The sequence below is a fragment of the Thunnus albacares genome, chromosome 18 (assembly GCF_914725855.1).
Source record: "Thunnus albacares chromosome 18, fThuAlb1.1, whole genome shotgun sequence".
Taxonomy (NCBI): domain Eukaryota; kingdom Metazoa; phylum Chordata; class Actinopteri; order Scombriformes; family Scombridae; genus Thunnus; species Thunnus albacares.
In genome coordinates, this window is record NC_058123.1 from 20,269,149 (window position 1) to 20,287,982 (window position 18,834).

At 39.8% G+C, this 18,834-nt stretch overlaps 1 protein-coding gene across 1 annotated transcript; it reads left to right on the top strand.

The window, feature by feature from the left end:
• Positions 1–851: 851 nt before the first annotated feature.
• Positions 852–17,433, top strand: snx30 (sorting nexin family member 30). The gene is made up of 9 exons (XM_044333890.1): positions 852–1,337; positions 5,735–5,950; positions 8,319–8,429; positions 8,558–8,716; positions 9,841–10,030; positions 11,133–11,332; positions 13,341–13,430; positions 13,912–14,064; positions 14,572–17,433. Exons 1-9 carry the CDS (start codon positions 1,203–1,205, stop codon positions 14,647–14,649), a joined length of 1,332 nt encoding a protein of 443 aa, XP_044189825.1. The 5' UTR covers positions 852–1,202; the 3' UTR covers positions 14,650–17,433.
• Positions 17,434–18,834: the final 1,401 nt, after the last annotated feature.

The window sequence follows — 18,834 nt, forward strand, 5'->3', positions numbered from 1 at the left end:
ACATTAGTATTAATAATACAAAGAAAAAACTAAGAGTCCAGACATTAAGTGAAAATATGTTTACATATATAGGAATTCATGCCATCAAATACTAATTATATATTGAAACTATTGAATAGTTATATTCAATATCTGGCCTACGTGATCAATAAGCACAGATGTTCACTCTTGACCTTGGAAACAGTACTTTGACAAATAGAACAGGAAGGAGAATGAAAGTTACAGTGCAGTGTAAGAAATGAATAGAAAGCCTCAAATAAGATTTTGTAAAAGGCAGCAGTGAACAAAAAAGTCTTTAGCCTTGATTTAAAAGAACTGAGAGTTGAAACAAGTGACCAGACTCAATGTTTCAGTCATGAGATGCAGTTAAAAAGCTTTGGAAAAAAGCTAGACCTTGAGTTGTTTGTTTTTTTTGTAAAATCAATAAGTCATTTAAATTTGTATTTATATTTATATATATCCATAAAGACCTCCATCAGCAGAAGTTGTTGTCCTGCTAAATAGCTGAACTGTACTGTTACCAAACTGGACTTTACATTTCACATCCCTCTTTTTACCCTTGCACTGGTCACTTTCATATATTTCATCAAACTAGACTTAACATTATGCATTGCATCCAACCTCCTATGTTACATAATTTAATTATTTATGCACATGTCACATTTCATTGTTGCTCTTGTCACCTTTATATATTTCACACACTTCATTTCTTTGTCCATATTTCTTTTGTACAGTCAATAGTTCATTTCAAGTTTTACATTCCATTTCAAAACTATTATTATTCAATATATTTTAAATTTCAAATGTTTTCATTTGATCTTAGTTGCTTGCATACTTGGCTAATAAACAGTTTGTGATTCTGATATTTTGCAAGCTAATAAACTTGATAAAATGAGCAGGGTTTGCGGTTTTATCAACAGTTCACTGATCTTCTCAATAGACGATCTTGCGCGTGTCATTCGTTGCTCTTTGTCACGTGACACATATGTTTACCTCCGGGTTCGTGTGATTTCAACCTCCGCAGCTGCGCAGTAGGAGTCAGCTGACAGTTGTGACCAACCAGCGGGTGTAACATCTCAACTGAGCAGAACCTGAGCGGAGAAAAAAGAAGCCTGTCGTCTGTTTTCACTCTATCTGCCGCGGAGAACCGGACAGCCGTTACCTCCCCCAACACCTGGCAACGTCTCCCCGCCTCCCGCAGCATGAGTGTCGGCGCTCCGAGAGGCCTGGCCAGCTCGGGGCAGAAGCCCATCGCGGAGATCCTCCACCCGCTGTCCGCCGCCGACGAGCCGCTCTCCCCGGGGCCAGATGTCACCGTCACCGTCGGAGTGGACAAGGTAGGGTCTGCCCGGGCTTCACCGACACCGGTTCGGCGGTTTGAAAACAATCAGAGGGGGACAGAGAGAGGACGGTTAACCAAACTAAAATCTATTAAGTAACCTGTTTCAGGCTGGTACCAGTGTTCATAGGCTTAATTATTCATCAAATAAGTGTCGGACACTGATGGAAGTTTAACTGAGAAAAGCATGAATGTTATGTGCATGATTTGTGTTCGTGATTTGCTGCCCAGGACATGAGGTCAGAGGTGAAGCTTAAAGTCCCCCTCCACTCAAAAATATGTTTACCTTCTCGTTCATACAGTTGAATGTTTGAGCTTCGCTGTGCAGAATGATGTATGTGCAGAGTTTGACACCAGAAGGCTGTTTTCATATTTATCTGCTGAGAAATGGAAAGTTTCTCTGTGTTCATTGAAAATCAGATTTTAAGGGGCGGGCCTACAAGCAGGATTCATGACATCACAAATAATTTGGATGCCAATTCTGGTCCAGTATTCAACTGACACAAGTGTGATGTGGAAACTTGAAGCCTCCGGTGCACAAACACTGAAAATGGAGGTTACAGTGAATTAAAAGACATCTTGTGTCCAGCAGTTAAACTCCTGAATAAGGAGTAGATGTAATTTCAGGGATATTAACAAGATAATCAAAGTTTTTTTTGTTGAAAAACTATATCAGCACAAATTATTATTCAAAGTAGATTATTTTATATACATTTTAAAACATGTCTGGAGGGGATCTTTAACTGTTTGGGATTTGCAAGTCAATTTACTGTTGGAAGAAAGATACCCCCCCAACCAAAAACACTCCTTCAGTTAAGTCTTATTGCAGTCCAAAGAAGGGGAAAGGATCTCACTAAAGCTAAGCAAAAAGTACTCAGTGTTTGTAATGTGGTCACAGCATATAAATAGCTTTATGTGTGTACATGTGTTGCAATAGCTATGGGTTTTATCAGAAAAACAGATTTCTCTCATTCCACATTCCAAAAAAAAACAGGACCTGACATCATTATCAACCCAGATGTGCCGTGTAAACCAACATGGGTCATGCAAACAAACCACAAAGCTTTTATTCCTCCTTCTCTTCACTGTAGGAATCAAACATTGTTAACCACTTGTTGTTGCAGTTCATTTTTACCAATAGGAGATGCTATGATATGTCTGTCCGACAAAGCTACTTTTCAAGGTGATGGTGCTTTCCTTTTTTAGTGTTTTTTTTTTTTTTTTTAAATGCATGAAAACACAGAGCCAATCAGAGGCAAAATTTAAAATGAGAACTCTGTAGTAGTTTCCTCGTTTACTACCTCCTCCACCGAGAAGTTAATGGTTCTGGTCCCAGTCTGATAGCAGCATATTTAAACAACTTGTCAACACATTTCAATAAAATCTGATGGAAAGCTAGATCATGGGTCAGGGAACATCTTAGATTAGTTTCAGTCATGGATCCGGATCCATGTGTAGATAATTGTTGACCTACTGTGCCTCTCAGGCTACTATAATGAAAAAAATCTGCTATATAAACTGTATTTTTATGCAAATCCAGATTCAGTTGCAGATTTAGCATTTATAAACACTTCTCATTATTAAAGTGATACATTTAGAGTATTGTGCCACCTTTGGGAATGTACGTGCTCCCCAGGTGTACTCTGCTGTTTTTGCATGTTTTAAATATTTACATACACAATACTTTTTATATGGTCCTTCTCAGGAATAAGGAAGTATAATGAACTGACCTCACTTTGTGTACTCTAGCTGTTTTTTCCTTTTTGTGTGTGTTTGGACTCATTTTTCATCAATAATAGTAGAGTAGAAGTTTGGCTATTTTCATAGATCGAGCATTTTGATGCATTTTGAAAAAGCACAGATGTAACTAATAAGATTGATGATAGCTGAATTCCATTGAGCGTAGAGCTGCAACAGTCCATTAAGCAATTGGCTGCCAGCAGTTAAATTAATCGTTAACTATTTTGATAATTTTGAGTCAAATTCTCTGGTTCCAGCTTCTTAAATGTGAATATTTTCTGGTTTATTTAGTCTTCTGTGATATTAAACTCAATATCTTTGGGTTGTGGACTGTTGGTCGGGGGAAAAAAGACATTTGAGGACGTCAGCTTGGGCTTCGAGAAACATTGATTGCCATTTTTTTCACCTTTTTCTGACATTTTATAGACTAAATAACTCTACAATCAATAATTAGTTAGTCACAGCCCTAATTCAGCTGCTTCAGATTCAGGGTGCTGGTATTGTGCATGCTAGCTCATTGTCACATGTCATATCGTTAATGTCATTAGTAACACCTGTGCTTTTCCTTCCATGACAAGTCAAAAATGCCTGCTGTGAAAAACAGTCATGTGTATATGATTATCAACTGGTTGCAAGTTTTTCACCCTTCATCTCTCTCAGCTCAAACTGTCTTATATATGTTTAGAAAATTAGAAATAAATGCAACATATAAGTATTACAAAAAAACAGAATTCCACACATCCAATTCCACAATATTAATATTACATTCACGCATCTTCCAGCTCTGCTGTGTATTAAAAAACAGATCAAGTTCTCCCAGTATAACATTTTCAGATTCTTTTCTCGCTGACTGTCTGCGCGTGACTGTGTTGCGGTGGCCTGGTTGTTCATTCACAGTGATGTAATGATGCAACGCAATGCAATTATCTGAACTGTGATTACCAGTGCAGGTTAGCACCACGGTGTAAAAAGAGCACTTTCAATGTCAGCAGCCTGTCTGTGTGTCTCTGTGTGTATCGCACAAAGATGGCGAGAGTGTTGTGAAGTAAATGTGTGTGTGTGTGTGTGTGTGTGTGGAGTCGCAGTGTGATGGAGTGAGAGAGGAGGCACAGAGGGTAGCACTTCTCTTGACACTAATTGAATTGAGAAGTTGCACACATGCCCACTCCAGACAATTTAAGAAAAAAAAAGTGTGTTCAGCAGAAAAGTGATTGTGGTTGAACATTAGTATGACACGGACCTTAACCTGTGTCAGAAAGAAAGTAGTTCCTTCCTCATGTGAGGTAAGATATGTCCTGAGGAGTTCAGATAAAAATCAAATGCGGCAGGATCAGATTGTAGTTGGAGGTTTGGTCGGTAGTTTTATTTTAAGAACCAGTTTTGAGGATGAGGCGGTGCTGCCTCGCTGCTTTACCTTCGTTCCCGTTGCAGTGTTTACACTTTGGTCAGTGTTTGTATTTAACATTCTGTCGCTCGCTGTCCCTGCTGTTTGTCTACTGAGACCCGCAGAGTTTCTTCTGAATGTGCGAGATTAAAATTTAGCATGCACGTTTCTCCACTCATTATGTTTTTACACCTTTTTAGAAAAGTGTGTTTGATCCATTTAAATGTGTGAAATGTCTTTGATCCGTTTTAGAAATGTGTTTTTATATCCTTTTGAAGCTAAATGAGATGAAATGGGACATAGAAGTAGGAAATAATTCTCCTTTCTCTAATAATAACATGTCCAAATCCACAGGTGGTTCTTCATTCAAGGAGACACAATCCACAGCTTCCACTTCTGTCCAGTTATTTGCCTTTTTTTATAGCTTTTTTGAGCACTCTTGCTGTGTTTGGATGGAGCCTGCAGGCAATATTTGTTGTTTGCTGTCTACTTGTTGCTATAGAAAACAGAAAAATGGAAAGTGCTAGAACGAGTCTGACAGCACGTACTTTAAACCAGCATATCTGTGGAAGAGGATCATCCTAGAATAGTCTATAAATAGTTTAGCATCAGTTCGATATTAATACTGATCAGATTTGTTTTTGTTGATCCAGGTACTGAAGTTAAATGCACTGTAGAGCTGCAATGATTAGTCAATAAATCATTGACAGAAAATTAATCTGCAACTATTTTGCTAATCAATTAATTGGTTTAGTCATTATTTCAGGAAAAAAACAAAACATTTGTTGGTTTCAGCTTCTCAGATGTGATGATTCAATGCTTTTTTTGGTAAAAAATGACAGTAAACTGAAAATCTTTCTTAAGAAAATAAATGTTTATCGTCTGTTGATGGCAAAAACAAACATCCACTAACAGTTGTAGTAAAATGAAACACAAATGTGTTCTTAAGTAAACCTACTTCTGGTGTAACTAGCTGCTGTTTTCCAAGAGTTGGTATCTTTCATATGAAAACTGTAGAAATGTATCCTCATCCCGCAAATGCCCCATTTCTCTCCTCTCGTCCATCATTCAATTAGACAGACAAGAATAGAGATGTTGTGTCAGATGATGCGGGGTGTGCATGCAAGCAGCAGCCTCAACAAGAGCCCCATTGACAGAGAGAAACAACTGCATCACCATCAGCATCAAAATCTATCAGCTCTTTGTTTGCATTTTTTTTCCCCCATCTGAATTTGGTGTCACCATGGTGTCATATATGTTTGTCCACGCAGGAAGCGGGGCTGACCAACGGCACGCCGGTCGAGACGTCGAGTCCCGCCTCCGCGTCCTCGCTGTTTAACAGGCTGCAGCTGGACGACGACCTGGAAGCAGACGCCCGGGACCCCTACGCCTCCATGGAGACCCGCGACCTTTTTGTCACAGTCGACGACCCAAAGAAGCACGTCTCCACCATGGAGACCTATATCACCTACAGAGTCTCCACCAAGGTCTGCTATTGGCTGGTGTCATGGTAACACTGTCTAAATGGGTTACTATGGAAGTTGGAAATCCATCATACATTATCATACATGGTCCTTTTATTATTTGTCATGGTTTGTATTTTACAAACTCTTCTAAAAGGATAGGTTACAATTTTTTAAGTGTGTCTTCATTCCTCTAGATCATACTGACCATTAGAAGATCCCTTCATAATGCACTTACAATGTAAGTGATGGAGGACAAAATCCACAGCCCTCCCTCCGTGCAAAAAATTATTTCAAGTTTATTTGAAGCTACTATGAGGCTTCAGCCTTCCAAATTATTCAAATCAAGGCAATATCTTTCAAAGTTACTGCCTTTTTAGTCCCTCTTTTTGTTACAGTCATTCCACTGCAGCTGAACAGGAAAACACTGTCCATTGAGACGCAAAGAGGGAATTTTTGACTAAAAAGACTGTAACTGTGGAATAAATCAATTCAGTATGACTAATTCAGACAGCTGAAGCCTCATATTGTCCTCAGATAAACTTTTGAATGCATTTTTTCTTAAAACAAGTACTGTACCCCCATCACTTACATTGAAAGTGCGTTATGAAGAGATCTCTTAATGGTCAGTATGAACAGGAGGAATGATTACAGCAAGAAATACCTGTTTCAGTGTTCATATGGACACCTGATTATTGTTATAAGACAGACCTTTTATTAGTGTGTACAAGGAAAATTTGATATGCCAACAGTGACAGTTAAAGCTGACAGATTTGCAGTAATGTTTTCAACGTGAGAAACTTCTTCAGGTGCTATATGACACTTTCCACAACATCCATGTTTGCTTGCTAAAGCTACTAAATTTTAGTAGCTTACTCTTAAATCAAGAAAGGTTGAGCCCTCCTGTCTTGGCGTCCTGCAATGTTATTACATGCATTTAGTGTTTAATGGGCTAAAATATGCCACACTACCAGTATGGTTCTATAAAATGTAAGACATCTGATATTAAAAAATGGCTATCCTAAATTTCTACATTAGTAGATGTGAAGCACCTTATGGTATGGTATGGTACTCATTCGCTCACATTTAACAACTTTGCATCCATGGCGTAGACACACCAGTGTCGCCACCTTCAGACAAAGAAAGTAATAGATGTTCGCTCACACCACCTGCAGGCAATAAGTGGTACAATTGCATTTTTTCTTTTTTTAAGGTCAGTAGGAACTTGTGATGAAACAGCAACATAATTTGAAAGAAACTGTACTGTATGTATTATTGTTGGGATAAGAACAAGAGAATACTGATAACATAGTATGGCACCATTACATACGAACGAGAGAACAGATCGAATTACATTTGGGAAAACGCTTTTCCCTTCACCTTCCTGTAAAAAAAAAAAAAAAAAAAGATATTCAGAAACAACAACTTGTATTTACCAGGTGGACCCTCTGTTCCTGGTAAACAGCAGGAAGAGCCACCACTCCACCTGAAAGAATTTGTTTTGACTCTCATCAGCACAGAGTCATAGCTTCGGAGGCCTCTTCCACTGTGTAATGAAAGAAACAGATTCAGAGGGAGACACTACCTGAAGCCGCCGGGTGGCGTCATGACGACAGTTGCTATGTGAACTACGGTGCTTTGGCTCAGAGGCCTTAGACAAATATCACAGCCGAATATGAACACAAAGTGTTAATTGAGAGAGTGTGTGTGTGTTTGTGTGTGTGTGTGTGTGTGTGGTCTTTTAACAGTGGAGTGTCAGTGCATGTGTGCAAGTGCACTGTCAGCTATATTTCAAGGTCAGTAAGCATGTACAGTAATACTGTATGGACTGAGATGAACAGAGCCACCCTCCAGTCAGATGTGTACATGCATGAATTCTACTCTCACTCATATGTACATGATGATGAGAGATCATAAACAACTAAACTAATAAATAACTATAAATAGCTGATTTATCATTCATTCGCACTAATCATTAAACAACTCAAACTCCTGGAGATAAATTGTATCTTTCAACATCAGGTGTATGTACAAAATTATGGTGCAGTAGTCCATAATTAAGAGCTGAATCTGGAGACAGGAAACATAATGGATTAAATATATTAACTTCCGTGTTTTGAGTTGTGGCTGATGTAGAAGAGTGCCAGCTATATTGGTTAACTGGGTGTAATTACATAATTAGGTTTCAATTTAGCCTTGAATCATGACCTCAACATACTACTTATGCTTCTATTAGAGGTCTCAGAATATTAATTATTCAAATATACTTGTATCGAAATGGATGCTTGTCAGCATTCACAAAGAAGAGTTTTTCTTTAGTTTAAATGTTTAAAAAGTGTAAAATGGTCTGTGTGTGTACTGGAGGCTTCAGGTTTTGTGTATTTTCCTCCAGACGACGCGGATAGAGTTTGATCTGCCGGAGTACTGCGTAAGGCGACGCTACCAGGACTTTGACTGGCTGAGGATCAAGTTGGAGGACAGCCAGCCGACCCACCTCATCCCCGTAGGTCACATGAGCCTTGACACCGCGTCCAGTCCTGCTTTTCTAATGAGAAATGCCTCATTTATATTCTCCTGTCTCCTCTTTCTTCCTCCTCCTCCTCCTCCTCCACCACCTCTCTTTGTGTCCAGCCGTTGCCAGAGAAGTTCGTGATGAAGGGCGTGGTGGATCGTTTTTCGGAGGAGTTCGTGGAAACGCGGATGAAAGCTCTGGACAAGTTCCTGAAGCGAGTCGCTGACCACCCCGTCCTCTCCTTCAACCCGCATCTAAACGCTTTCTTGTCTGCCAAGGTAAGACTAAACAAAGGTGGGATGTTCATCTTTTCACAGGACATCTTTTAGCAACATTTTTGTCTTTTTACGGGTAATTTAACTCGTTCTGAATTAGCAGCACTAAGATTTCTTTCAACTTTCTTCCCATTTGATTATATTAATGGCAGGCCTTTCTTCAGACTTTATGTCCATAACCACACCTTGACAACAACAACTGTTTTATTTCTTGTTGATGCAGCAGTTTGTATTTGTCAGATTTTTCTTGTACTGTTGGCTGTGTCGCCATCAGCATCTGCTGCCCCAGGCTGCCTAGTTGGTCGTTTTCAAATTTGTTTAGTTGGTGTCAGCCAGACCTCACTATAAAAAGTCAATAAGTCAGCTACAGTGAGCCATAGAGGAAAGTAGTCCCATTGACGCATGACTATAGCACAATAAATAAAATGCACAAAAACGTAAAGCATAGATACTGATGCATGTCCCAAACGTCTTTATTTTCTCACCATATTCAGGCTTTCTCTCTCTGAAGGTTATAAACTGGGGTCATTCAGGAACACCGGGTGGACAGTCAGTACTTTTCCTGTCACATGCTACAATTTATTTTATGCAGCTCCATGTCATATTGCGTGATGCTATGCAAATCAAACGAGATGAATCTTAGCAGTCATCCTCTAGTAAAACACAACCATAAAACATAGAGCTTCAGCTGCCTTGCTTGTGTGCATGCGTGTGTGTGTGTGTGTGTGTGTGTGTGTGTGTTTTGTTTTTTTTTCCATGTCTGCAATCGGTCACATATTGTGTGTAAGTAGCTGAGACACAAGACAAGATTTTATTGATCCCTGTGGGGAAATTAGGTTGCTTCTGCAATAAAATAATTAAGTTCAGAAAAAGAAAGACAATAAACACACAAGAGCTGTATAAAATCTGGGTGATAAACCACTAAAGACAATAAAACAGAAGAGAAGCAAAGCGTTGGGTTTTCTCAACATGTTGTCGGCATTTTCAGTGTGTCGGCTAGAAGAGAAGAATAGATTATTGATAGCTATGGATTTGAATTGATTGCTAAACATTAAAATAAGTTAGATAAGCTCTTCTGTGGTGGGATTCTTGACGTCATGTGGCCTGGCGTCACTGTGTGTCTGCAGGACCTGAACAAGCGTCAGGGTCTGGCCCTGCTGACCAAGGTGGGCGAGTCGGTGAAGCACGTGGCGGGAGGCTACAAGCTGCGAGCGCGGCCGGCCGAGTTCTGCGCCATGGGAGAGTACCTGGACACCTTCTCCCAGAAACTGGGAACCATCGACCGCATCGCTCAGAGGATCCTTAAAGAGCAGTCAGGTAACAGAATGATGGAGGAGACTGATGATCTGAACTCTCGATGGTGATTGACACTCATATTTAGACCTTAATCATCGTTAGATTTGTAATACTGCTTTCACATATAGAAGACCTTGCAGGTTTTGAAACTGGTTATAAGTCAGTTCCTTCTTTGTTGTGTTATTTTGACAATCAAACAAAAAAACAGTTGGTTCTATTCTTCTATATTATATTTATCTACTCTATTGTCATTTGAAGGGGTCCTGGTTTGGCAAATATTTACTGATAAGCAAGCACTTCCACTGGCTTCATAGCTGAAGCCACTTCTTCACAGCTACTTTCTTTTCAGACACATATTTTAGGCACCAGGAAGCAAACATTTAGAAACAGCAGTGTGTGCTGCTTGCAACATGACCATGATATTCCTCCTTTTACTCTGCTTCCTCTCTTAGTAGACCTACTTTTGGCAGTTGGTTACTTGCGCTTGCCACATTGTGCTTGTTGTTAGCTGAAATGCTTCAGTTTTAACCTCACACTTGCCAACACTAGCTTGTATGAGTCTATCTGCAATGTGTACTTTTCTTGTTTTTGCTGTGAAATCTGCTGCTGCAGTGTTTGGTTGGTGAAAAACCCGTAGACCTTTGGGCCTTGAGGGTGCCTGGTTGATAACTGCAGACCTAATTCATGCATGACAGGGGACTCCGTTATACCATCGTCTGCCATGTAAAAAAAACACTCACTGTCACCATCTGTTCAGGTTTTAGATGTGTTGCAGTATGTGGCCTAAAACCCTGCAGTATAAACGAAAGAATCTTGTTTCCATATTTGTGAAGATAAGACAGAAATTCTTGGGGGACTGTAGATAATGAAGGCTTATGAGCTGACAGAGTGTGTGTAAAAAAGCAAATGCCATGCATGCTTGACTCAGCAGACTAGCATTCAGCCATCACCCTCTGTCAAGTCTAATCGACAAATATAGACGATATCGATATCGATCCCTCCGTATAAGTTCTGCTGTTGTTCCCCAGTCTAGGGTATTCATAACTAAAGCTTAAAATCTAGACTCAAGTGAGAGCCCGACTATGAAGGAAACACTTTTTTTTCTCTCTCTCACTCCCACCAGAGTACCTAACAGAGCTGCGCGAGTACGGTACCGTGTATTCCAGCTGGGCGGGGTCGGAGGAGGAGCTGCAGCGCCCCCTTGAGGGCGTGGCCGACAGCGTGTCGACGTGCTGCAGAGCACTGGTTGACCAGAGTGAGAACATGAGCCAGGATTTCCTGCCCGTACTCAGAGAGTACATCCTCTACATAGAGTCCATGAAGGTGAGAGGGACGAGGGCAGATATATATATTTGTTTGAAGATGGGGAAAAAAAATGACAGTTGATTAAAGATAGATAAAAATATATGACTTTAGCCTTTGTTGGATAGTTGATAGTGTTGAGGTAGACAGGAAACAAGGGGAGAGAGAAAAGGGTATGACATGTGACAAATGTTCATAGTTAGAATTGATTTGCTCTGTCACATATAGTTTGAGGTTGAAGGTTTACATTCCTAGACCACGCTTTAAAATGACATTACATCTCCTCATGAATTTTAAGTTGAAATTAGGGAGAAGAAATATTAGCTCACCTGCTAAGTATGAAGGTACAAACATAAATATGTAAATGTACACACACATTGTGTTTACATAAGGTTCAGGGTTCATCTTTATTGTCTCACTAGAGGAAATGTGTTTTGCAGACAGGGTTCACATAAAGACTGAATATAAAAAGACAACATCAACAACATATCAGCACACTAAATCACAGAACTAGAGCAGGGACATGGAAATTCATACCAAGTATAAATGTGCAAGGAATACAGCCAGGGTGCTATTTGCCATTAAGCATATCAGTAGCACTTGAGATGAAGGAGACATGGAATCTTTTAGTCCTCCGCCCTGAAACGACGTCCTGAGGGCAACAGCTTAAACTCCCTCTGGACTGGATGGTCCTGGCAGTCCAATATAGCATTAGCCCTCCTAAGGACCTGCCTGCTATAAATGACTAAAGCTTGACCTGACTTCTCCCTGAAATCCTACTGTCCATTTCAACAAGACTTTCAAGTCTATTCTTATCGGACAGATTTAGATCTCCAAACTAAGCAGTAATACAAAAGGTTAAAACAGATTGAACAAGACTTCTGTAAAAGAGTTTCATCATCTCAAAAGAAACATTAAAGCTGCAGTGTGGAATGTCTGTCTCCCCCTTCTGGCAGTGAGAGTAAATAGTAGTTACCTGGATGTAACTCCAGTTCTGTGTATACTTGTGTGAGCTGGTTCCCATCGCTACTGTCGCAGCTGTAAAACGATGGATAAATGGTTTTGAGCGTCACAAACCCCTGCCGCATGATTAAATTATTTTATCCCTCAGTTTAGCAAAAGGCTAAACTGGAAGTTAGCCGAATCAGCTAGCAGAAGTCTCTGGTGCACATGCTTTATGGACGCCCTTCAGCTCTGGCAAACCCAATCATTTTTGGTTGATGTAAAACGCATCACTACTGGTGCACCAGTGCAGGAACGTCGCCACAGACACCAGATTTAAAAACTCTGTATACTGTGAAATACAGAGAGATTTACCTGGCGGTGATAGGCTTAATCAGCATTGTGTGAACTCATTTGGCAGAGCTTAAATGTGACAGACATTCATTTATATGTAAAAGTTCTGCACTATAGCTTCAAAAGAGTTCATTTTTCTCAGGAAAAACAATCTTTGCTGTACCTTTTTAGAGGTCCAAATATTTGTAGCTATCCACTAGGTCAGTGTCAGCACCTTTTTATAACAGTTGGCAGTGGGCTGAGTGTTGACTATCTGAAACCAATGATCGTGTCTTTTGTTTTTGACACATTTATATTGAGGAAACACTCCACACACCAAGCTAAAAAGTAATCCACCAATGACCCATGGTCCTGTATCTCCCCTTCAAGAAGGCTAACAACAACAGAATCATCATTTGTTTGTACATTATTCATTTAGTTATGACAGGAAACAAATGGGAAAGATATCTAGAAGGGAAATGAATACACAAAAAAACACAAATTTCAATTTCACAGTCGATCCTTTTTTGACTTACCCTCTTTTAGCCGAGTCACCTTTAACCCTGAATAGAGGAAGTGGCATCTGACATTCTGCTTGAGTCACATCCTGTCCTCACCGAGCTCCTGATTCAGCATTTCTCTCTCCATTTCATATTTTTCACATGTTGTCTTTCCCAGATATATGACAGTGTCAGTAGACATCACAGTAACAATGTAAAAGTAAAGATGATAAATTTTCTCTGGTTGATTGCAGAACGTTTTGAGGAAGCGAGACCAGAGCCAGGCGGAGTACGAGGGGCGACTGGAAGCAGCCATATTGCGCAGACAGGAGGACAGAACGCCTGTAAGTCTCCGCCCTCCTTTCAACTGAATCTGGAAGCCTTAAAACTGCTGCGTTCACTTGTTATCATTTCCGGGAGTGTCGGTAGTTTTCCAAAACTTTCTATCCCTGAAATCTCTCTGTTGAACACACACAATGTGACATTTAAGCATTTCAGTACAAGCATTTTAAACAGTCGATGAATAATCTACCACATTCTTTCATGTCGGGTGAAAATCATTGCCAAATGTCAGTATTCTCTCATATAACCCTCCCAATCCAACACTCCTGCACCACCCAGACCCCTGTGCTTATAGTCCTGTAAGCTGTAGTATGAAGCCCCCCTCAAAGCCCCATGTAGCTGTAGTTGTCTCTGTCTCTGTCTCTCAAGGCCCCATGTAGCTGTAGTTTTCTCTGTCTCTGTCTCTCAAGGCCCCATATAGCTGTAGTTTTCTCTGTCTCTCAAGGCCCCATGTAGCTGTAGTTGTCTCTGTCTCCCTCCTAGATGCCAGTGGAGGTAGAGAAATGCCAGGACAAAGTGGAGTGTTTCAACGCTGACCTGAAGGCGGACTGGGAGCGCTGGCAGAGCAACAAGAGACAAGACTTCAAGCAGCTTCTCACCGGCATGGCCGACAAAAACATCAACCACTATGAAAAGGTACGCAGGCCGCTGTACAGCACCACGAGTGCCGAGCATGGAGTTTGATCTCTTTGGAAGGTTTAATTGTCTCATCATTATTGATCAGATGTTTTTTATAGGGTGTGTTCACATGCTGTGCACACAGTTCAGTTGGTACTCAAAAAGTATTGACATTTGATACAAAGCCCCGGTCGCTGTCAATCAGTTTACTTTATTTCAAAGTACAGCTCCATAGTAAACAAATAGTAAATCAATACTGTTAAATAATCTAGTATCTGTTGCAAGCTGATCTTTAGGGATCGGATCCAACAGAGCACTAGCTGAGCTGAAATGACCCGGCTGTTGTAGATTCATTCAACAGGAATGCTCTTACAGAAAGGCCCTGTTCACACTCACAGGTCCAAAAATTTTCAAACACTTATGTGGAAATAATTCTGATCATTACTTCTCCCTGTCCTTGCCCTTTCACCTCATTTTTTTCCCCCACTGCTGTCAACTGACTCCTCATCCGTCTACCCTCCACAGTGCCAGGCAGCGTGGGAGTCGCTCATAACTCTCCTCCAAGACAAACAGACTGAGGACAAAACGAGTGAGACGAACTGAAACATCTCATCTCTTCAGTATCTCTCTGTATCACACACACACACTCTCTCATGCCAAGGAAAAGGACCAACCGGGCGGCAGATTTTAACTGCTGGACTTTGCCCCCTGTGCTCCCGTGAGATGATTGTACGGAAGGGAGTCGTCTCTCTGCAAAGGAGGTAACGAATGGGGCGTTCAAGGACAGCAGGGAAAGAGGAGAGACCTACTATGTACAGACATTTTCCTTTGTTTTATGTCATTCTTATTGACTTTTTCTACTTCATATTTCCAGTTAACAGTCGTTTGCCAACGCTACTTATTTAACAGTCTCTAAGAGGCATGTTTTCAGTCTTTTCTCTCCATTTTCACATTGAGCTGAATGTGAAGCTTAATTCTTCAACGCTGCAGAAAAGTTTTGGTTTTTTTTGGAAGGATATTTTGCGTGGGCATGAAGTATAAAGTATTTAGAGCATCCTCCTGTCAGGCTGTAAAAGCCGCTGAAAATGTAACACTAAAACTCTCCAAAGACACAAGACACAGGTTAAAAAATATTTTTCAGTATCTTAATTTAAAGGGCACACAGGTTATTCTTTCATGTCTCAGCCCATCGACTCTGTTATACTCACCATTACTGCCGACCCTCAGACTTTACGGTTTTCCTTGCTTCCATTTATCTCAGTCCACTATGAAAATCAACTTGCAGAAACTTGAAATTGTGGCATCAAAGCTTCACGACATGGCCTTGTGTTCGACCAGAAGGGTCGGAAAAAAAATGTAGGAAGTGTAGCGACAGATGTCAAAATCAGACATCTGTAGAACTCTCTGTCAGCTCTTCAAAGGGAAACTTTAGGATTTCTTTTATGTGTTTTTGGTTCACACCCTTACAGATAAATAGACAGGAAGAAAAGCTGCGTTTAACAATGACGACACAGGTGTGTGTGTTTGTGTCTGAGTTGAATGCCGAGCTTGATCAGCAAAGTGATATCATTTTTTGTTTTTACTCTATGAAGCTGAGCTCAGATACAACCTGCAGATTTGGTTATACGTTTGTGTTCTGGAGTTGTACAGTGCAGCAGCGCCACCCAGTGGTCAACCTGCTGATAGTTTTCATCCTTTTGAAAATGGTAGCTAAACGTTGTGCTACCTCTCTGTTGATGTATATATGTTGTTTTCTTTTGTTTTCTTTAACGTGGCCATTTTTACCTGCAGTAATGATTTCACCTCTCATCTTGATGCACAGGCTTTAAGTCAGTTGAGGATGCTAAATGGCACACTGGGCAGATTCACATGATCAGATAATGAAAAACACTGAGAGGGAATTAAAGGTGAAGAATCCATTGCTACACTGAAATGAATTCTCTTTAGACAAATGAAAACAAGCAGGTGTTTCTGATGAACATTTTACAATCAAATGTTATTTTCTTTCAGTAATTCACCTTAGTCACACATTTATAGAAAATTCCTGAAAGATATGACCTGAAATAACCTTTTTAAAAAAGTTGTTTTTCTTTGGCATAGTGCAGTTGTCAGGTGAACATCTGTCTGAGTTGGAATCAGGGAATTTCTCATAGACGCTGGCACACAGAGGACCAAAGAGCAGTGAGGCTTCTGGGAAATCTCTGTAAACACCTGAGGGACTGGATAACTGAAGATTTTCACAACACTAGTTTTGTGAATGCTCCTCGGTTCAAAGACAGACTTTGCAAAAACTACATTTTGGAAAAACTCTTTGTTTTCTTAAAATAGGGAAAAACTTGGCAGCAATTTGAGACGTTTAAGTGAAATTTTTCAAAACCAAGTGGTGTGATTCACCCTAGTTTGAAAGCTTTTGTGTTTTGTTTTAAGAGAACAATTTATTTCTCTTAGTTTGAGACTAAATGACTGAGTAATGTGGAAATTGTTTGCAGTTTGCTTCTGTTGAAGCTTCTGGCGGAGCAGGCTGACGACCTTGTCTGCTCAGCTGTATTTGCACTGCAGCGTGTATGACCAACAGTATTTTTGCGTCACACTAGTTTCCTCTTTTTATTTCAGTCAAACTGTTGCTGATATGGCCTTGCTTTAAAGGAAAAATCCACTCTCAGATATTCTGTAATGTTTAATTTTTGCTGCACCCACTTTATTTAAATGATATCTGACTTTTCTTAAAATGAAGAGCATGGTACTGTACCGGTAGTGACACTTATACCAAGAGGAATAGAATAAATGTTTCCTGTTTTTTTTCTTCTGTGTCTCCTCTTTGATGAATTTCTAGTAACGGTGCAAAATGGAAGTTCTAGAAGAAAAGCAAATACAACAACAAACGAGTTTACAGTTGTTTCAGATTGCTGGAATATTTTCTGCAACCAAATGTCATTTTAATAATAACAGATTAACAGCAAAACTGTATAGAGGAAAAAGGGACGACTATTTCATGTATTGTAGTTATGCTGCTGCACTGAAGGGTGGATTTTTCGTTTAATGATGAGTAACTTTGGTTAAACAGTGACATCTAGTGGCTATCAAGGGTTACTGCTTCATGAGCATTTCCCAATGTCTAAATCACAGAATTATTTTCAAGAAATGGTTTAAATGACACTGGACACACTTTAAATCGGCTTATGCAAATTAGTTGCAGTTTGCTGAGGGTTAAAGATCCCTACTGAGTCATTTGAATTTCCTTTTTTTTTCTTCATACTCAGCTGTACAGCTGGATGCTGACATGCAAAAACTTGACAAATGATGACTGGGGCAGAGTCAGGAAATAATAACAAAGACACTGATTTTGTTCATTTGTGTTGTGGCCTAATAAACAGGGAGAAACATTTATTTTCTTTGGACAAATGTTATCGTTTCTGTTCGGTAAAACATTTCTTTAGCATCATTTTATTTCTTGACAAGTCTTTGGGGTTGATTACCAGCAATGTATGAAGCAGCTACTGTCTCCTCTGACTAACAGAAGTCAGGGAGGTGACACATGAAGGAAATTTTTATCTAGGCATTTTGAAAGCAGCCAGTTAGAAGTGTTGTGGTCTAGTGTCAAGGCAGCAACAGCAGGACAGTACTATGGATGCACGGATGCTAAAAGGCTAAAATACTGTATCTGTAATGCCATAATATTTAAATTCACTACAAAAAGCCAGAAACAAGTGTTTACAAATTACAACAAATGTTGATGTTTATTGTCACAAATATGTCCAAACCTCACAGCCAAATTTACTCATTCAGTTAGCAACAGCACAGAACTGGAACTTTAAACTCTTGGAGGGTAAATGTATCGCTGTTAAGCGAAGTTAAAGGTACCCTAAAGAATGTTTGACCACTAGTAAAGATATGGAGCATTGTTTTTGTGAGTGGGTCCCCAATTTGTTTGTATCTCAAGGCAACGCACAATTTGTTCCAGGGAGAAAAAGTGAACATAAATATGTTTGTTTACAGGAAAACTCTAGAGGGTACCTTTTAATCAGTATAGTCTACAAAGTCTGTTCACCATTTCATGAATTTCATAGTAGCAGGAACACCAAAAGAAATGAGACAGTAAGCAGCATCTGGCTTAAAGGTGCAGGGTGTAGAATGTAGTGGCAACTAAAGGAACAGACTTGTCAGAAATGGAATATAATATTCTATATATAAACGTACTATAATATGTATTAGTATGTTTTCATTAGTGTATAATCACCTGAAAATAAGAATCGTGTTTTTGTTACCTCAGAATGAGCCCTTCATATCTACAGAGGGAGTGGATCCCCTTAAACAGGCCGCCATGTTGCACCACCATGTTTCTATAGTAGCCCAGAATGGGCAAACCAAACACTGACTCTAGAGAGGGCCTTTTGCGTTTTTTGCGAGTTTCGCAGCCATCGTAGGCTCTACTACATGCTCGGAAGGGCAGGGGAGTCACATTCAGTTGGCTGCAATCTGCAACCTCACCACTAGATGCCACTAAATCCCACACACTGGTCCTTTAATTTCCACTTTTTTTGTGTGAAAATAAAATTTCAATCAGTAGCTAATGTTTACTGTGTTTGTCAGTCACCACCCAGTTAATCAATACAAATTGAAATTGCTGCCCCTTTCTTTTAATATATTTTAATAAATGTAGCAAACATGATAAAAGTATAAAATAAATTAATGGACAATAAAAAAACAGCTTTGATCACTTTTAGCTCCATTTTTTTTTTTTTTTTTACTGGATCAGATCGATACTTGGTATCTGTTTGTTTACAGCCA

Coding starts and splice junctions, on each gene's coding strand:
- snx30 (XM_044333890.1), top strand. CDS start 1,203: ATGAGTGTCGGCGCTCCGAGAGGCCTGGCCAGCTCGGGGCAGAAGCCC. Junction 8,717..9,840: donor ACGCTTTCTTGTCTGCCAAG/GTAAGACTAAAC, acceptor GTGTGTCTGCAG/GACCTGAACAAGCGTCAGGG. Junction 11,333..13,340: donor TCTACATAGAGTCCATGAAG/GTGAGAGGGACG, acceptor GGTTGATTGCAG/AACGTTTTGAGGAAGCGAGA.